General features: G+C 38.1%; 1 protein-coding gene across 1 annotated transcript in view; it reads right to left on the bottom strand.

The window, feature by feature from the left end:
- Positions 1-2,779: 2,779 nt before the first annotated feature.
- The window catches only part of tnfaip2 (TNF alpha induced protein 2), a 38,237-nt gene continuing 19,907 nt past the window's right edge, over positions 2,780-21,109 (bottom strand). The window contains exons 2-12 of the mRNA XM_031891655.1: positions 11,043-11,264; positions 9,223-9,841; positions 8,297-8,411; positions 7,894-8,016; positions 7,707-7,807; positions 7,274-7,372; positions 6,494-6,623; positions 5,980-6,102; positions 4,825-4,980; positions 4,363-4,484; positions 2,780-3,847 (exon numbers count right to left, since the gene is read on the bottom strand). Coding sequence (XP_031747515.1) covers positions 3,706-3,847; positions 4,363-4,484; positions 4,825-4,980; positions 5,980-6,102; positions 6,494-6,623; positions 7,274-7,372; positions 7,707-7,807; positions 7,894-8,016; positions 8,297-8,411; positions 9,223-9,841; positions 11,043-11,250 — 1,938 coding nt within the window. The 5' untranslated portion in view covers positions 11,251-11,264 and the 3' untranslated portion in view covers positions 2,780-3,705. The remainder of the gene's footprint in view (positions 3,848-4,362; positions 4,485-4,824; positions 4,981-5,979; positions 6,103-6,493; positions 6,624-7,273; positions 7,373-7,706; positions 7,808-7,893; positions 8,017-8,296; positions 8,412-9,222; positions 9,842-11,042; positions 11,265-21,109) is intronic.

Genomic DNA, 21,109 nt, shown 5'->3' with positions numbered 1-21,109 from the left:
CTGCCCCTCCTCCTCCTCCATACCCACCCCCCTGCCCTGGCCAGCCCTAACTAAACCCCCCCTCCCTCTACCTGCCCCCCCCTCCCTACCTACCTCCCCCCTCCCTCTACCTACCTCCTCCCTCCCTCTACCTGCCCCCCCCTCCCTACCTACCTCCCCCCCCACACTACCTGCCCCCCCCTCCCTCTACCTGCCCCCCCCACACTACCTGCCCCCCCCCTCCCTCTACCTGCCCCCCCCACACTACCTGCCCCCCCCCTCCCTCTACCTGCCCACACTACCTGCCCCCCCCCTCCCTCTACCTGCCCCCCCCACGCTACCTGCCCCCCCCACACTACCTGCCCCCCCCCTCCCTCTACCTGCCCCCCCCCCTCCCTCTACCTGCCCCCCCCTCCCTCTACCTGCCCCCCCCTGCACCCACCCTTCCTCTGACTGCCCCCCCCCTGCACTAACCCAGGCCTCTTGGGCCTCCTCTCCCTCCCTCTCCCAAGGGTCTTGTGCCCTTTCCCTTACCCCCCATCTACCTTCCTCCCCATGGGGCTCAGGACTTGCCTGAGTTTCAGCCACCTCCTCCACCTCCTCTTGGCCTGACTCAGGCAAGTCCTGGGCCCCCCCACCCAAACCCTCCTCCTCCCAACTGTCCTCCTCACCTACCTCCCCAACTACCTCCTCAGCCACACCCAACCATTCCCTCCACTTCTCCCCCTCCTCCCTACCCCTGCTGTGGGCCATGGCAGAAAAAAAAATTTTTTTGTTCAGCAGCTCTGCAGTGTACCTCCTCTCCCTTTGCTTTCCAATAATGCAGTGAAGAAAGAAAAGGGCGCCAATGCCTTTAAAATGGTCGCTGGAGAACTTCCTGTTTCATTTTAAACAAAACCGCCATTGATAGAAATGGCAAGCCATTTAAATTTACGAATATTTCGTGACATTCGGACCGCCGATACGAAATTATCGTGACTTTCGGAAGGCTGTTTCCGCCGTGTACGATCGTACGATACGAATATTTCGTGACTTTCGGACCGCCGTTACGAAATTATCGTGACTTTCGGAAGGCTGTTTCCGCCGTGTACGATCGTCCGATACGAATATTTCGTGACTTTCGGAACGTCAATACGAAATTATCGTGACTTTCGGAAGGCTGTTTCCGCCGTTTACGATCGTCCGATACGAATATTTCGTGATTTTCGGATCGTCTATACGATATATTCGTGACCAATACGAAAGCTCCGAAAAAGTCGCAAAATTACCGATCATTACGAAAAAGTCGCAAATTTACCGATCAATACGAAAAAGTCGCAAAATGTTCGTTTTTCCAATCGGATTTTTCCAATTCGGATTCGAAATCGTGTCTTAGTAAATCAGCCCCATACTGTAGTAAATGTTGCAAAAGTTGCAACTTTTTTTCACAACTTTTGGCGCTAAAAATACGAATTGGGGAAAAAAAATCTGAAGGTTAGTAAATGGCCCCCTAAGAATATCAAAAGCAGCATTAGGTTGTATAATGGGTTGTAGAGTGGAATAAAGATTTATTTATTTCCTTAATAAATTTAATCAACAATCTTACTTGCGATTTCTTGGACAAAATTACTCTTCTCTCTCAAGTCAGGAGCAGTGGTCAATAGAAGTTAAGCAGTGTTACATATATATACAGTATATATGAGCCACTATACTTTAACAATGGCAGTGCAATAGCATGATTGTGTATGTGGCATTCAGTTAAATAGGGATCTGAGATACTGTTTCTGAGGTTTTTCTCTGACACATACAATACTATTCATACACGTCAGGGACCCATGGGGTTAACATGCCCTTATGGCTTTAAACCCTACAACTTGCTAGTTTATACTATTACAGGGCAAAGGCCTATGTATCTAGTTTTATAGTTATAGTTATCTATAGTTATATAGTTTTGCATATGAGCCTTATTGGTTTACAGTTTGACTTCATCCTGTGCACTCCAATATAGTGTTTAGCAAAGGGGTGGGTCTTCCTCTTTGGCTGCTTCTGTGTCTCAGGTGAAGGTCCACTGAGCCTGGGATCAACAGGGCCCCAGGAAAGCCATAATTTACCTTAGAGTTATCACCTACTGTAGACAGGGATCCCGTGAATGAGGACCAGTTAGATAGTTACTCTTGTAGAGCACTTTCTAGGAAAGTGAGATAGAGAGGGAAGGAAGCAAGAGCAGTTTTGGCTCCACCAAGGAAAGTAGCTGGAAGTACCCTTCCATACAGGCACCTTTGCCTCAGCATAGGGCCACAGTTTAGACATAGGAGACAGGCAGTATATAAACCCTGATCCACAGTCAGGCTGTAGGACTCTTAATGCTAGAGGTACTCAACCTGAGGACGAGGTATTCATCCAGACTGCTTCCACAGGGGTGCCTCACTGACCAGCGGAATTTACCCAGCCCAGTCTCCCAAAAAGAGGTGGCATAAACCGGTGTGCATCCTCTTTTGCTATCCTCAGGGAGTACTATCATTATTACATCTGTATCTGCATTGTGAGTATATTAATAAATAATCTTGATTTGATTGTCTCTGACAATAAACCCAGTTATTATTTGTTTAACTGCAAGAACCTTCTGGCATCCATCATTTGCTAAATTGCACTACACACAGCTATAGTGAGTTGTAGTTACACTACACCCCTGGTTACTTCCACATAGTGAAGGCCCATCCTGAAGGATTGAGTCACATGTACCCCGTGCTCTATCCTAGCTGGCCATATTGCCTAATGCAGCCAAATAGGGGTTACACACACAAAGTACACACAGAGTAACTCACAAGAAACTTTAACTTTAATGTGCAAGTAAAAAAAATATAGCAAATATCCGCTAAAATGTTTTAGCAAACATAAATATACAAAACAATTACAACACTCTAAAATCTGAACATAAATTACAAAATGCAATGAAATAAATAACTGCACATCACATCACAGCACATCAATAATAAAAGCTTCAGAGCTTGACTGAAACAAAACAGTGAATATAAAAAACTCATTGGTCCAAATATTTCCCTTGTTATAAGTAAAAATTTCAAGGGTGGCAAATGTGGCAACATGATAACAAAAGAAAACAGCTAGGGAAATCATATCAAAGTAAGCCATAGAGCAACTAGCAACAGAAACAGAGGCTGTGGACAAGACCTTTGTTCAGATGGACTTTGATACGTGTAATAAGCACAAAAATATTGTGAAATGTTTTAATCTGCTGAATTTGAGTCTGTTAACTCCATATTATTCCCTTTGTATATTGTGCCGTTGTGCGATTGATGTAAGAGACCTATTTACATAGTTGGTAGTAATAGGAGAGCTGTTATTTGGCCAGTGGTTGACAGCTCAGTGATCACCATGGAACACAGTGCACTAAAGCTTTACATTGAGTTGATTTGCTATACACAAGTACAATATCATGTTTTGAGTAAGCTTTAGATACTAATTAATGCATCTGTATTCAGGCATGCAGATACTGTAATCTCTAGTCATACTGTCACTAGTAAGAGAGCATACTGGATGAACACTCACTTTAATATCAATATACAGTCCCACTGTTGCCGTCTCGGCAGTCTCAAATTTATTTCAGACAAATATCTGTAAACAAGATGGATATAACTGCTCCTCACAGCCATATCTTGGTACAGTATTGCACATAAAAAGGTTCAGATCTCCAGAACTGAAAGACACAGTCACAAGAAGTGCCTATGATTATGATAGTTTAATTAATGAGAATAGTGGTGGGTTTTTATTGGACTTTGTTCCATTGTATTTGAGGATATTCACGACTGATTTCACTTCTTGCCTGCTTAGGTTGCCCTTTATGTATAAAATACCTTCAAGGTGTTTTTTCCTGCAAATAAGAGACAAAAGAGCATGTGTATTTATTTATAAAGCAACACTGAGGTTTAGCACATTTTGGAATTTCCAAAACCTAAATGACTCATCTAATGAAACATTAATTGCATAATTGCATTTTACTTTTACATGTAAGACATCTGTAAACCATTTAATATAATTTAAGACTGGTAATTTAATTCTACAAAATGATGTCTTCATACATTTCCATTTACAATTCTTTCTTACTCTCTATTAGTTTCATAAGCTCATGTTGTGTAAAAGTTCGGACTCTTGCCTCAGCCAACTGTAGTTAACTGGGAGTTAGAGAGCCTGGGACTTTTTGTTGCTAATCTCATACATGATGACAATACATTTACAATTTAATGTTCTATAGAAGGGACAAACCATGTAGCCTTCATGTTATGATTTGATGAACCCAAACAGAGCATTGTTAGCGTTGTTTCTGCATCTTTTTATACAATGCTATTTTTGCCAGTTAATCAGAATGTGCTGACTCATGATTCTTACCCAATATCTGAGTACTCTTCTACAAGAGCTGCCACTTCAATCTGAATAGCTCCTATATCCTGAAGTCTTATGATTTCTGCAATTTTGGAAATCACAGGCATCAGCCATATTCTGGGTGAATCCTGGAAACATACAACAAAAAAGTTAATGCTGTTAGCCTTTATATATTATTTTTTCTTTATACATTAAATGAAATATCATTTATATAATCTATTTCAATTATAATATAACTAAAAACAAAATAAAAATGATGACTGACCAGTCTACATACAGTAAATAGGTAGATGCAATTTCTTTATGGTCCTCTTTACTTTATAAAGAAAATATATTAACTAACAATTTGTTTTTCTTTATAAAATATATCTTAGCCTAAAAAACATTCTAACCAGTGCTTCACTATAGGTATAATAATACTACTACGAGAAAGGAGTTAATGGCTATAAAAAGAAATGATGGATTTACCTGTGAGGAGAAGAAGTCATCTATCATTTTTCCATTCTCATGGATTTGGTTGGCAAGGGTTTTTAGTTGGTCTATATTTTTGAGGCAGACCTTTTTCTTCATGAGTCTTGTGATATATTCTGTAACCACGTAAAAATGAACTCTACCAATCATTTCCTATGGCAAAAAAGAAACTCTGTGTCACTAAACAGGTGCAACTTGTGGGAACACATAACTATAAAACAAGAAAAAAAAAATTTTTATAGTAAAAAAAAAAGCCTACTAGTTTACATTCTGATTAAAGCATGTTTATAGCTATATAGACTGGAGATGTTGCAATAGCACCCAGACCCAGGGATCTAAGGGAACCTATGTGTTGTGTCAACTGACCATTTCAGTCTCACAAAGAGGAAATAAGGGATTAGGGATTTTGATTAATATTGGGGCGGGATTAGGTCTGTAGGGACATAGGTATGCAGGGGTAAAAATTGGTGCAGGAATTTTTTCCTCTTGAGCTGGCAAGCTTTTTATGTATTTAAAAACCTAATTGTAGATAAAAAAAAGTTCTGCAGAAGTCAATGAAAGAAAATGGGAGCAAGCTAAAGAACTCACTCCAGCACTATATGGCTCAGTGACTCCAAGCAGTAACAGCATCAATAATCTCTGTATCATTTTCTTCTAGGTTTACTCAACTTTCTTGGAAGGTCAAGACAATTATATGATTAATATTAAATCATTTATGCTCAGTGTGGCTGACTGGTGTACTGAATAAAACAACACATGCCAGGTAGCAGGTCAGTCTGGGATGGGCAGTCCTGAAGACTGAGCTGAAGGTAGACAGATGCAAAAGAGTAGGCCTGTGGCAACACTAGTCAGGTAGCTCAGACTTCAAATAATAAAAACTATTGTAATTTTAGGGCCTTCATGGGCCCCCTACCATTCCTTTCCCCTCACTATACTAAAATTTACACCACTGGGTAAGGTTAACGTGACATTTTTTCCCAGCATTCCTGCAGGCCGGTACAACTCTGTTTCTCATCAATATATTCACTGGAATTGAGACTGGTAGTGTTCTAGCTATACCTCTGGCTATACACAATTATTATCATCTTTCCTATACCAATGCACAATTAATCTTATTTAAATATTTTAAAAAAAATAGGCATTGTTGGTTACCTGATGGCAAGGTTTCTTTAAAGTGGTGAGAGGTTCCATGTATTTTTCTACTTTTTCAATGATTTCTGACATGACCTTGTAGCTGCATAGACCATTACCTTGGGAGATTCTTTTGAAATGAGACTGAATATAAACACATGATGATTATTTTACATTCAAATGAAATATTTGAAACATTGCTGAGTAAATAGATAATTAGCTTAAATAAAGAATATATGCAATACATGCTCATCCATAAACACCACTGTACATATTTCATCATACATCTGAACACTGGCTTATATTTTTGTGGCCAGAAAAAGTTCAATTTATATATATATATTTAAAACATGTATCTAATATTACACATTTTTCTGCTGTGTCCTTAATGTAACAATATTATATTATTTTAGTTTTCCTTGTTTTCTCCATACTTGTAAATTTCACTTAAATCAAGTTTACCCTAAAAAGAATGTAGTAATTGGTCCATTAAGCTATCTATGTGTATTGAATAAAAAGCAAGTTTTTTAGTTACCTTTAAATCTTGAAACAGATTTTGCAGGAGAACAGTGTAACCAAGATCTTCTAACTCAAGCAAGATGGAATTCATATTTTCCTTGTGTCTTTGTAACTGTGCATCATTAAAGTTCTGTGTCACAAAGTCCCTTAATTCATAAAAAAACATACATTTTTAATTCCACCCCTTTATCTACATTATTCTTCATACATGCATTCTCCAGATTATAAGAAGGCTGTCATCAAATGGCTGACTAAAGATCAAAAATATCTTTGCTGCACATATGGCATATGCATCTGTAGTTACACTGTGCATTGTAACAGGCCAGAAATATCAGGTTTATAAGTTCAATGCCGCAAGAAACAGCTCTGTTTTACATTTGACTAAATATTGAGTAGAATACAATATATATGCAGTTGCCCTCTGCTTTAGTTATAAAAAAGGCAAATAGGTACTGGGTAATAGAATGTAATATCAATGATCTTTCTGTTACCTTAGTAAATAGGGGCTGTTCATCTCAACTAGCAAAAACTTCCCATGGTTTTTAAATAGTGCATAAATACATAAAATGTAAATATCCATAAATAGCCATTCTGAGGTAAAATAAAGTACCCCTGTTTAAGTCAAGCATTGAACTATATAAACTAAGTTCAATGAAATGGGTACCCCATCTAGAGATCTATAAGTAGGTTGCAGGTTTTATAATACCTTACAATTTCTATTTAGATATGCGTTTTTAGTACAGTACAGTTCTCATGTACCTTATATGAAATATATATTGTGTATTAATATATTTACCTGAAATTCCAGCAGCAATTTACATTAACAATGATTATAGGCCATAAATATTGCTGGTTCTTATTTTTCTCTAAGTATTCTTCAAATAGGCTCTTATACCTAAAAACATAAAAAGAAATAAGAGACCAATTATGCAGTTTCCCAGAAGTCTCCGTTAGAAGAAGAGAGTACCTTGACACAACTTTACAGCAGAAGTTGCTCTGGTTTTACTGTGTGGGTTAGCTTATTGTAATTGCTTCACGATATACATATGACATTTAATATACTGTATAATATAGCAAAGATAAAGGGAAAAGCAGCTGTATTAGCGTCTGCCACTGGATAAGCATTTGCTGTAGAAAGCTAAGATATTTAGCTAAGGGTTTTCTGACCACTTTTATCCTCCTGATGTTTAACCCAACCCTGTGGAAATAAGTTTGTAAGAACCATTTACCTTTTGGCAAATTCCACCAATTCTGCTGCCAGAAGAGGCTTGAGTCTGTTTGTCAACCTCTCTGATATTTCCATGGCTCTCCTTACTCCACCATTAAAATTCTGTTGACCCAAATAAGAAGATTTGTTATTTAATGAAGAGGAGAAAATCCTAGCAAGATGGTAAGATGCTAACATAATATCGTTACCTGTAGGACATCTATGTGTAATTCAGTATGATAAGCTTCATCAAGTTTTTCTGGTTCTTTTCCAACATTCCAGAATTGGGCTTCCAGGTCTAAACTTTTATTAATCCAGGACTTTACAGTTAACTGTAGAGACATGAAGAAGCAAATCAATTACTTTTCCCTTATGAATCTTAATCTTAACCTCCTGTCGCTTTTAAAATATCTCCATACAAATTTACCTGTTAAAATGAGGACTGACCTTTACCATACATGGATTTTATTTATTTTTTTTGTATAGTTTTCTGTTTAACATATAATACTGTTAGAAACGTTCCTTTTGCCCTTAGCTTAATAAGTGCATTTACAATCTTGTGTCAAGCTTCTCTAAAACAAATGCAAATTTATTGAAACTTAAAATTCTTACCACTTCAGAGGAAACATAATTGCTTTCATAGTCCCTGATTTTCTGTGCTGGTAAAAGACATTTTAGCCTAGCCTCATCTATGTGTCCAGCTAAAGATGGATCTTTTAGGATATCACTGAAATGAAGAAGAGCATGCATTAGATACATGAATGAATACATAATTTGATGTTATGAAATGAGAAGGTGTAATGACCTGCTAGTAAAGGCTTCTACTGTTATTGCAAAAGAATTGCAAGCTTTAGTGCAAGTAATTAGTGCAAGTAATTAGGCCTGTTAGAGTGAACCTAAGGACCAGGTGGCATGTTTACTAAGATTGGAGATAAATATCTCCAGTGATGTTGCCCATAGCAACCAATCAGCAATAAGATTTGAACAGTCACCTACAAGTTAGAAATCAAAGCAAAGACCTAATTGGCTGCTACAGGCAACTTCACTGGTGATATTTATCTCCATTCTTAATAAACACACCCCCATGCCATAACAAAATGACGGTACTTATTCCAGATACTTTCCATACAGTGGGAAGAGTAGTGGCCCCTGTCACTCACTATTAGCACTTGCAGCTGCTGCTGGCCAGCATACAGTGATTCCCATTCAAGTAAATCTACATAATACACAATACAGGTAGTTGACAAAACACTGTATTTCTCCAATAATGTGAAGCTTAGGGTACAGTATCCTGATTATTAGCAACTGCACACTGTTTTTCACCCAGACTTAGTTACATTTGCTTTTTAAACAGGGTATCTTGTTTTGTTAGCCTTAACCCTTCCCACAGCTGCATAATCTGCTGTCTGACACATATCCTATCAGGTTTAGCCTTGCATAGAACTTTATTGCCCGTATCAGGCCTTTTGTCTGTCCCTTACCTAACTACTGAATTATACTCTAACAGAGAAATAAATCTTAAGTATAAAAACACGTACTTTGGATAAATATTGTGAACCCAACACAGTAGGAAAAAAGTATCCTTGTCACCAAGTTCGAATTCTGTAATAGTACTGGTATGCGCCAAGAAAGCCTGGTGATAATGTTGTGCGTAGCTATTACAAACATCAAAATCATCTGGATAATGTTGCTTGAGATGGTTTACTATGTGGGTTAAGTCTTTTTTGAATATTTTTCCCAGATTTGTAAAGGATTGGGAAAGAGATGAGCTGGAATTATTTGTTTCATCCTTGGGTAACTCTTTGAGTCTATCATCCACGGACTCCTTAACAGTGCTGATCCACTTTTGTTTCCATTTTCTTGGCCGTGCTGGGTTGTTAGCTTTGATGTCTGAAATACACCTGTTGTTTTCCTTTTCTTGTTCCAGTATTGCCTGAACAGCTTGATCTAATAAGTTCTCGCAATCCATTTTGATGGAATCTTTAATTACTGCAAATACCATATCTTCTAATACCTTATAAAGAGACTCAACTTGTTTAATGTTGTCGTGGTGTAGTTCATCATCAGTATTAATGTAACATTCTTGTTCCAACATTATCAGATCCTTGCTGGCCTTACAGAATAAGTTTTGATCAATGTCCCGTTGAATAGTCTCAGCTGTAAAATAAAACACGATTATACTGTGTATATAGTGCTACACAGTGCTGCATCCATATTCATTAACAGATGTAAATTATTATTTTGGCATGTAACCTTCAACAAACATGTAATTTGCTTCGTAAAGGAAAACTATACCCCCAGAATGAATACTTTACTAACAAATAGTTTATATTATGTCAAGTGACCTATTAAAGAATCTCCCCAAACTGGAATATATATGAGTAAATATTGCCCTTTTACATCCTTTCCCTTGATCCACCATTTAGTGATGGGCTGTGTGCTCCCTCAGAGATCACATGACCAGAAATAACGCAGCTCTAACTGTAACAGGAAGTAATATGGGAGCAAAAGGCAGAACTCTGCCCATTAATTGGCTGATGTGGCCTAGCATGTATGTGTGCCTTGGCTTGTTTGTGTGCACTGTGAATCCTATGACCCCAGGGGGCAGCCTTTAATTCTTAAAATAGCAATTACCCAATAGCACACACTACTAAAAAGTATATTTTTAAGAAAATGGTTTATTTAGATGAAGCAGCGTTTTACATATGAGTTTGTTTATGCAATATATTTTTATAGAGAGCTACATTGCTTGGGGGTATAGTTTTCCTTTCAGAATCAATCCCTTATAACCATTTTGCCATTTTTTACCATCTACTTGGATAAGATTACCATTATATACCAGTTATGCAAATACCGTATTAGGGTGAAGACACACAGAGCTACTTAGTAGCAGCTACTTTTCATGGCTACTAAACACCAGAAAATACCCTGCCATAGACAATACTGAGAAATGCATCTGTTAAAACACTCATAGATACAATTATCAGTAAATGATCAGTATTGTCTATTTTAGTAGCTGTGACTAGGGTTGGAATCTTTTCAGGAACAAATATAGGACTTCCTAATTTTTTTGCCTTTTTTACCTATTAATAACATTGGCATAAAGCATAATTTTTACTGGCCAGGTGGCAACCTTAGCTGTGACAAGTAGCTGCTACTAGTAGCTTCATGTGTATTTACCCTTAACTGTTGCCTGTTAAATGAAATCACTTGGTGTTAAATGTTGGCCTTCAGGTAATGTTTTACTTGCACATGTGACTCTGTGAAAGGACTCTAGCTCTTCTTCAGAAAGATAAAACACTCTATCATGGGAAGTTTGGTTAATGTAGACCCATACAATTTTGAGAGCAAATATTACCTGTAATATCTTCATGGTTGTTCTGTTGGTTGTTTGGATCCCCTGTTGGTGTTTTACTGTAGAAGTATTTTTTAATAGCCTTTATATGGAATATCTTGTGTGTTTTCTTCACAGTCTGGTCCCCACCACCATTCTGCTCAACATGATTTTCTTTCAGAGGCTGCTTGCCCGCACACATACTTAATATTCTGAATATGCTCGAGGTCATTAATACTGTTGTTCCTGTAAATAGAAAACAAACTGATAAAGCAGGAGCAAGATGCATGTCAGATAAATTAGCCATCTGTATAGCTTATACATCACTTGTGGGGTATGTACAATCAATACCACAGTTATAGTTTCTATGCACCTCTGTCCCTGGATTTCATTGCTGCACTGTACTAAGATTTCTCTGTTACTTCATAATAGAAGATTTTTCCACAAGCTTTACAACAAACCTTAGGGTGGTTAAACCAGGGACGATCTTTGTAGGTATCTAACTAATTAGCCTGGTTGCCAAATGAATGGATACATGAGAAACCATACCATGCATAGGCACCTTTCTATTTTTTCAATTGTTTAGGCTAAGTTATCAGGAGTAAGATAAAGTGTGGCTCTTCACTTCCTCACCTGCCAATGCACCATATTCTGGAAAATATGGAGCACTAGCAGATAACCATTTCCAGCATATCCAATCCCCAAACTGACCAATATCCATATTACATGTATATCAGTCAGGTTTGGAGGGCTCCAATATACATTAAATAAGTACCAAATACACTTTGTTTCAAGTGATAGCATCAGACCAGATAGTATACAAACCAAAAGTCAGCTGCTATCCAACCATTTTGAATAGATTGTCTAATAGAATATGGATCAACAGAAGATATAACCTGAATGAACAGAAGCAGGTGAGGTCGTCAATTTCTGTACTGACCCTAAAATGTAATTGATGGATTTGGGCACATGAGCCGCTACATATTTACTTTAGCCCTGTTTTTGCTCCTCAGAAGCTGATCCCTAGGCTGCTATTTCATTTGTGTTCATTGTAGTCCCCCACTGCCCCCTAAAAATCCTCTACACACAGTTATATCACACTGGACAATGCTGTTTGAATTGCTGTGGGATGGCCTGTTCTAGCACTCAAGCCCTGGTGAAGATAGCGCTGATATCCCGTAAAGGCTTACAGCCAGTATCACTGGGATGCCCATATTACCCTATGGGCAATGCTACCAATAAGCCAGCTGTACTGTGTACTGTGCCTAGCTATTTGGTGCTATAACAGTTTTATCACATCTTTTCAAAACAATGTATTTAAAACAAGTGAGGCAAACAGCATAAAGTAGTTAATGAAAGGGTTAACCCATTAAACAGTTTTAAATCAACAAAACATAAGCTGATTAGATCAACTATTTGATTGCACTGAGACTTTCACAAAAATTGTAACATAGACAAACTTCGATAAATGTGTAAACCTTCCCCTCAGGAAAACCTATTCATCCTTAATGTGCCCATATTTTCCCTGGAAAAAAAGGCAGCAAACAAAATGCACTGGAATGGCTTGGGTAATTTCCCATTATAGTTACCTTCAAGTACCCTGAGTCGTAAGAAGATTAACATTAACTTTAGTGGGAAATCATTATTCTGGAAAAAATATTTTCCAGCATTTAGGGCAAAGTAGATATTTTCTAGATTCCTCTCTAAATATTACTGAGACATAGAAAGAGACACAAACTAGAGGCTAAAATGTGCATATGAAAGCCTAGGTGAAAATTCTCAATAATACATGCATATAACATCATATGACATTGAATAACTGAGCCATTGTTTAATGCTTCTGTCTTTTAATTAGTTTCCAAGCAAAACAATTGTATTATGCAGAACAGGATTAAACATTTAAGAGATACATATTCCTCACTCTATGCAATATCATATGCATTTAAATAGTTTTTGCAACTCTTAACTGCTTGTAATTACAAATTCTATGCAAGGATTTACTGATCTGCATTTGTCTATTTATTAAGCCTGTTCTGTGATTTTTTTCTATTATTGTAAATCTGAACATTTTTTTGTAGAACCAGCAGAGAGATAAGGAATAGTATTGGTCTTATCAAAGCACATTTGCAGCTTATTAATAAACTTATTTAGGAAAGGATAAATATGTACATGTTATTTGTGGCTTACCTGTTTAAATGTAGAAGCTGGAGTGTGCACAACGGATTTGGTACTGCACAGCTCTCAGCAAACCCTTATATATAGAGAGAGAGGGAGAGTGTGTCTCCTCCCTCTGTTTCATCACTGCAATTGAGCACTGCAGGAAAAAGCTTTATGCGTCTGGGAAAACCCAGCTCAGATTGAGTCATTTAGGAAAGGGGGGATTGTGATGGTCACAAAATCAAGCCTCAAACTGAACCTAAAAGCAGAGGTATGTACTAAAACCATTTTTTGTAAGGATCCAGTATATCGTAGGAGGTTTAGTTAGCATTTATTACACTAGAGGAAATCATTTCATTTTCCTGTTGGAAGTGATAAGTGAAAGTACAAAATGTTGCCAAATTAATAAATCTTGTGTGTTGTATTGTTCCAGCAATAAAAATATTTACACTGTCTATCAAGAGTGAATTTAATTTTAATGCTGGGATGTCATTCTTGAAGGGTAGTCGAAACTGAAAGTAAAAGTATTTGGGGGATACACCCTAACTGTGCTGCATTGCAGGTTTCTTATGCAGTTGTTTGCAAATAAGCAGCTTGTCCTTATACAGCATCACTATAACCTATGTATTATACAGATAAACAATAGCACAGCTGTAACATATTTCTTGGGGACTACTATCCTGTAACATACAGTATACTGTATATTCTTGCAACATTTATTGAAAGAGCTTAAAGACACCTTTCTTACCCATGATACAAAAATATATTTAAAAAAAAAACATATAACACCACTGGGCATTGAATCCTTGAGCCATTGCTTCATGCTTCTGTTTTTTAATTCGGTTCCAAGCAAAACATACAGTTGGTATTATTCAAAGAAAAAAAAAAGTATACATGACTATTCATCACTATATGTAGTTTCAAATCATATTAATACTTATTAAACACATGGTTTTATAGTACTGCTGGTAATTATACATTCTGTGCAGCAATGCACTTATCCATATTTGTTAGGGATGCACCGAATCCACTTTTTTGGATCTGGCTGAACCCCAGAATCCTTCTTAAGGATTCTGCTAAATACTGAACAGTATTTGAACCATAATTAGCATTTGCTAATTAGGTTTTGGAAGGGTTAAATCTCACCATGTTTCCATGACATAAAGTCACGTGATTTTTAGAATTAGGATTCTGATTCGGTTGGGCCAGGACCATGGATTCGGCCGAATCTTGGCCGAATACCGAACCGAATCCTGGATTCGGTGCATCCCTAATATTGGTTTATTTAATTCAATAAAATGTAATTAATTAGTTATGTAAGTAATTTTGATATCGCTGTAGAATTCTAGAACAGGAAAGATTTAAGGCAGTGATCCCCAATCAGTAGCTCGTGAGCTCGATGTTGCTCACCGACCCCTTTGCTGTTGCTCCCTGTGGCTTCAAAGCAGGTGCTCAATTCCTGACTTGGAGGCAAGTTGTGGTTGTATAAAAACCTAGTGTAATGCAAACAGAGCCTTCAGTAGGCTTCCAGTCCATATAGGTTCTACCAAATAGCCAATCATAACAGAAAAAGTCCAAAGTCCATCAGTTTCAATCCCTCCAAATTACTCCCAGTGTACATATATTCATGCTGACCCATCTATATACTCACATGCATAAACCAAGTATACCAACATCAATACAAACTGTATATAATAGTATCACAATAGCCTTGGATATTCTGCTTGTTCAAGAACTCATCCAGGCCCCTCTTAAAGGCATTAACAGAATCTGCCATTACCACATCACTAGGAAGGGCATTCCACAACCTCACTGCCCTCACCGTGAAAAACCACCTACGCTGCTTCAAATGGAAGCTCTGTTCCTCTAATCTATAGGGGTGACCTCTGGTGCGCTGATTGTTTTTATTGGAAAAAAGAACATCCCCTATCTTCCTATAATCCCCTCTAATGTACTTGTACAGAGTAGTCATGTCCTTATGCATTTTTAAACTCATATTTGCACTCGAAGGAAAAAATATATGTAGGGACCCATAGGGTTAAGCTCCCTATGGCTTTATCCCCTACCTCTTCACATCTTTACTATTATTGGGCAGAAGCCTTTGTACTCAGTTTACAGCTGAGTACCTTATAGGTTTAGCCTGGTTGTACACGCCCCCTGCAGACTGATAAAGTGTCTGGCAGGAGGGTGTGACTTCCTCTTTGGCTGCCGGTCTGCTACCTGATGCACCACTCCATTGAGCCTGGGTGCAGACAGGCCCCAGTAGCCATATTCATCCAAATTAAAGTCGGGGACAAGGCCCCGTGAATGAGGAAAAGAAAGTATAGCAGCATTTGTAATAGCACCCTCTAGGAGGTGTGAGATCAGTCAGATTTATATAGCAAGGGCAGTCTTGGCCCCATCTAGGATAATAGGAAAGGAGTAGTCTTCCTACCAGGCCTCAATTGCCTTATCGTAGGGACACAGAAGTGCTAGGGACTTAGGTTAGCAAATATGCCTTGCCCAACCTCTTGATAAGACGGGACTATGCTGGTGAGCTGCCTATACCTATCACTCTGTTGGTGTTTTACCTACCCAACCTCTTGATGAGAAGGGACAACTAGGGAAACATCATATTCTACCTATTGATCATCTGTAATATCAATTGTACTTCTGTATGCTGTTCTACTTCAAAGTATGAGTGAGTATGTGACATAACCCTGAAGATACACTTGTCTTGGACAAATAAATAGTTCCTTTGATTTACAAGAGCTCCTGGCGTCCATTATCTATTCTAAAATCAGCATTTACACCTAATACACTACACAGTGGCAGTGGGAGGTATAGTCCAACAACATCCTCCAGCAATTCTCCCATATAGTGGAGGCCCATCCTGATGTATGAGAGTCCAATGTGCCCCATGCTCTAGCTCTAGCCTGGGTTTAAAGTGCTTTTTAGCCAAAAAGGGGTTTCATATATAAGTAATGTTAGTTTGGCTTACCTGCTATGATAAATGACCTGGAATGTGTTCTGTGCATCCATGCCACATGGTGCTATTTGTCGCTCAGCAATTTGGCATGACTACTAAATGCCAGAAAATACCCTGCCATAGACAATAGTGAGAATTGTCTCTGCTAAAACACTCAAATCGTGTAATTGCACAAAAATGCCTTGGCATAAATATTGCATACTGGACTGGAAAACCCCAGCTTAGCTCTAAGAATCTCCCCATTTACTAAATCCATTTTCTTGTAAGGTGCGATACAGTTTTAATTCACAATACTGTATGATGAGCCAACATTGATTACAAAGGAGTAAACCATATTATTCTTGTGCTGGAATTGATCAGTTAAGTTACAAACTCTTGGTACTTGGAAAATACGTATGTAACATTAATTCTGCAACAGAAATATTTATATCAATGCTGTGTCCCAGGGCACCAGTCTAGCGCCATTGAAAGGAAATCGAAACTGAAAGCAAAATAGCCTTGGGAGGGGGGAACACTCTTACTGCTCTGCAATGCAGCTTTCTAATTGAATCATTTCCAAAATCAGCATATGGCTCTAATTTGCTTCGGAAATCTGATTTATTTATTCCATTTATTTATCTGTATAACATCTCCTTTGCCTTAAATTTATCATTAGCCTTAATCTGGACAAATTTAAGGGGATGTTCAGTACAGCTCAGTAAACTAATATTAAAGGGATTCTGTTGTGATTTTTATGGTGTACTTTTTGTTTCTAAATTACACTGTTTACATAGCAAATAATTCACCATTTCAAATTTTATTCTTGAACCAACAAATGTATTTTTGTAGCTGTAATATTGGTGTGTAGGCAGCCATCTCAGTGCATTGTGCCTGAGTCTGAGCTTTCAGAAGGAGCCAGCGCTACACATTATAACCTATTGTTTTTCCTACTCCCATGTAACTGGGGGAGTCCCAAGCCGGACTTGGATTTCTTACTACTGAGTCACTACTGAGTACTTATCAGAGCACATGTCACATGAATAGGGCACCCTGGGAAAAACAGAACATGGCTAGCCCCATGTGGAGTTTTAAAATTAAATTTAAAAAATCTGTTTGTGCTTTTAAAAACAGATTTCAATGCAGGAATTGGTAGAGAAGCTCTATTTAAAAAACAAACAAACCCCAAAACATACCAGTATTCCTTTAATTACAAAAAAGACTTGTTAGTTTTACTTTTACCTCCAGTTTCTGACTCAAGCTGCTTCCTAGTTTCAGCTACTCTTGGTCTGTGGTTGTTAGGGTTGCTTCCCCAGCCCCATGTCTGGGGCCCACAGTGGTTTCCATGCTGCCCATATGATGCTGAGAAATATTAAGTGGAAATATTCCACTTAAGACCTTAAAAGTCACTTTCATCTCATTAATACTGAATCTGAATGAACACAAGCTGGTGAAGCAGCATCTCACTGTACTGTCACTAAAATGTAAACTTCATCCACTGGCCACTACATATTTCCTATGGCTTTGTTACCTCCTCGGGTGCTTGGCCTGCTGTCCCAGCTGTCTTCATTACAGTCTCCCAATGCCCTCTACATATACCCAACATGCATACTCAACCAGGTCTCACTGCCTTCATTTGCTGTAAATATTCTAATGTTAGAAAGTTAGACCACTCTCACACACCCTGGCGCTCCAACAATAGAATGCTTGATGCACAGTGCGGGAGGGATCAGCACCCTCCCAATGAACCTACAAAACAAAAAGTACTGCCATGCAAGACAAGTACAAGCAAGGCAAGCCCTTTATATTCTACTGCATATTCTATAAAAGGAGTTAAGCTAGTTTCACTAAGCAGTATCTTAGCTAACGCCATTTTTGCGAGACGGTAGGAGCCATACAGTATGTAGTGTTGCACATAATTTTAGTGCATTTTTCACTTAAATGCAGCAAGTTGTTAGACTAACTGGGCTAGGTTACTGAACAGAATCAGGCATGTAGTTACATAGTTTAACAGTTAAGTTGGGTTGAAAAAAATCTATAAAGTTCAAAAAAACCCCAGTGCACATATATACACACACACTCATACTGACTTATTTATATACTCACATATATAAACTATATATACCAACATCAATACTAACTGTACATATTAGTATCACAGTAGCCTTGGATACTATGCTTGTTCAAGAAATCATCCAGGCCCCTCTTAAAGGCATTAACAGAATCTGCCACCACAACATCACCCAACAGGGCATTCCACAATCTCACTGCCTTTACTGTGAAAACCCACCTACACTATTTCAAATAAAAGTTCACTTCCTCTCATCTAAATGGATGGCCTCTGGTGCCTTGATCTTTTTTATGAGAAAAAAATGATCCCCATCTGCCTATAATCCTCTTTAATGTACTAAAGAATAATCATGTCACCTAGCAAGCACCTTTTCTCCAGACAAAAACACAACCCCAACTGCATGGAAATAGACAATCTACAAAAATCCCCAGATCCTTCTCAATCAAGTATCCCCCAACACACTACCATTTAGTGTAAAACTTGCATTTATATTATTTCTACTAAAGTGCATAACTTTGCCCTTTTCAATATTGAACCTCATTTTCCAGTTTGCTGCCCAGTTATCTAATTTTGTCAAATCGTTCTGCAAAGCGGCAGCATTTTGCACAATTTAGTGTCATCAGCAAAAATAGAAACAGTACTGTCTATGCCCACCTCCAGGTCATTAATAAACAAGTTAAAGAGCAAAGGACCAAGGACTGACCCCTGCGGTACTCCACTAACCACACTGGCCCAATTAGAAAATGTTCCATTTACCACCACTCTTTGTAATCTATCCTTCAGCCAGTTCTCTATCCAATTACAAATATTATGTTCCTGGACAACATTCCTTAATTTTACCATTAACATTCCATTAATGGTAGATGCAGAGAGGATTTTATTTTTCCCACTACAGACAGTGTCAGTTGCCAGCTTCTATATAACTGGATGAACCAATGAAACCTTCTGTGTCTGTAAATGACTAAGCAGACATCTGATTTCTGTGGGTCTCCACAGTGATGAATAAAGATGGGATTCTTAATATGAGCAATATTCAGCCTGTTGCAACACCTTATTCACCATTCAGTAAATGAATATGTCTTTAGGTCTAGCTACTGCATTTAATCATCAACTCTAACGTGACAAAAAACAACAGGTGCACAAACCTCAATCAGTGATAAACAATATTGTACAGAAATTGCGCAATGCTGCAAACACCACACACAAGACACATTTTGCTATAAAAACAATAAACAAAGTTAGAATGTCCTTCTAATTATATGGAAAATGATTGCTTTGTTAAAAGACATGTAACATTTATTTCACTGGGGGTGCCAAAATGTAAGTTTTTCCCCCAGACTGTTGATCTTGTTAGGAGAAAACCGCACCAGCCTATGGAAAAAATTGTCTGAGCACCCCGGCCCCATTTTACTTACCTTTCTACCAGTGGTCCCAGGTGCAAGTTCCTGTTTGAGCATGTGCAGTATACCGGAGAGTTTATTCTACTGTGCATGTGCAGAAAGCCAAGTGCCAAGGGAATTAAGCGCCAATGTAAGATGATGACTCAGTTCTCAGACAGTTTTTTGTCACAGGTTGGTAAGACTCTCTCCTAACATTCTGGCTTCCCCTCCGTGAAATAGACTTTTCATATCCTTTAGAATGAGATCAGACTGTAGCTTTTATTATTTTTTTCAGTTTTTGACTAGTAGAATATACTGAATCTGACCCAAACAGAGATGGTAAATCATTGCTGTGTATATGAAGTAGTTGGCTGTCCACTGTAAACTAATGACTTGATTTCTCAGCACTGAAAATCTCCCAGTGGCAACATGTGTAATAGCAACAGGAAACAGAAAATGTCAGAGACTGCTTGTTTCTCACATGATTTCATTCTGCCGTTAGGCCCTTATAATGTGGTTAAAAGTATTTTATGATTAAACGTTATTAATGTCATTTCATTAGTGCTAGCAGTTTCTTATTTGCAGTGAAAATGCCTTTTTTGTTACTTGTTGTCAGATTCAATTCCATGAGAAAACATTATTTTATGATAGCATGAAAACTGATAGCTGAGATTCAATTTGAGAGAAAAACTTTTCTTCTTATTCAGTTCCAGTTTCTCGCATAGACTTCAATTTTGTTTTCATGTGATAAACAGTGAGATAAGTTTTTCTCACTGAATTGCATCTGACTCTGTGGGAAAATTGAATCTGGCCCTTGGTCTTTTTAGGATACAAGCAGAGGTGACCTCTCATGCTTACAAATTCAATCCAAATAACCTGGAGAGTACACATGTTCTTCAGTGCAACAGTGTAATTTATTGAGATATCATCGCACTGTGCGATGATATCTCAATAAATTACACTGTTGCACTGAAGAACATGTGTACTCTCCAGGTTATTTGGATTGAATTTGAAAGTTGTACAGCCAGCACGGGGCCTGTTACCTGTTGATGAGTACTTCCTTTGAATACTGGAACCTACGGTAGGACTCAATTTTCAATTGCGGACCTCTCATGCTTAAGCTATTTGTTTGGCCAAGTGGAAAGTAAAGAAACTCAATTGGGCCCTGCAATATTTTCTCTTTTTTAGTAAAGAGCTGTAACAATATGTATAATAGGGTAAGAAAGTGTCAGCAAGATTTTCAACATGCAGCTTTAAGTTGGTGATGAACCACAATCTCAGTGGAAGTGGCCAGTTGCACAGAGTAAGCACCGCCTCTTTTGCTTCTGTGATTTGATACTGTCGCGCCACAGTGAAACAGTTGGGCATTGCTTGCCTGCTAGGTGTGTGTTTTTCTTTTTATACATGATGACCCACTCTTAATACTTGTATAAGAGTTGATTGTAAGTGTCTTTTATTATGTGATTAAAAACGCAGAGGTTTTTATTTTTAATCTTACTTTTTTAAATTTTATCCGCTGTCCTGGAGTCTGATGAGTGCA

This window comes from Xenopus tropicalis, chromosome 8 (assembly GCF_000004195.4).
Source record: "Xenopus tropicalis strain Nigerian chromosome 8, UCB_Xtro_10.0, whole genome shotgun sequence".
NCBI classification, from domain to species: Eukaryota; Metazoa; Chordata; class Amphibia; order Anura; family Pipidae; genus Xenopus; species Xenopus tropicalis.
The sequence above is the reverse complement of the archived record's forward strand: the minus strand, read 5'-3'. Positions and strand labels throughout refer to the sequence as shown.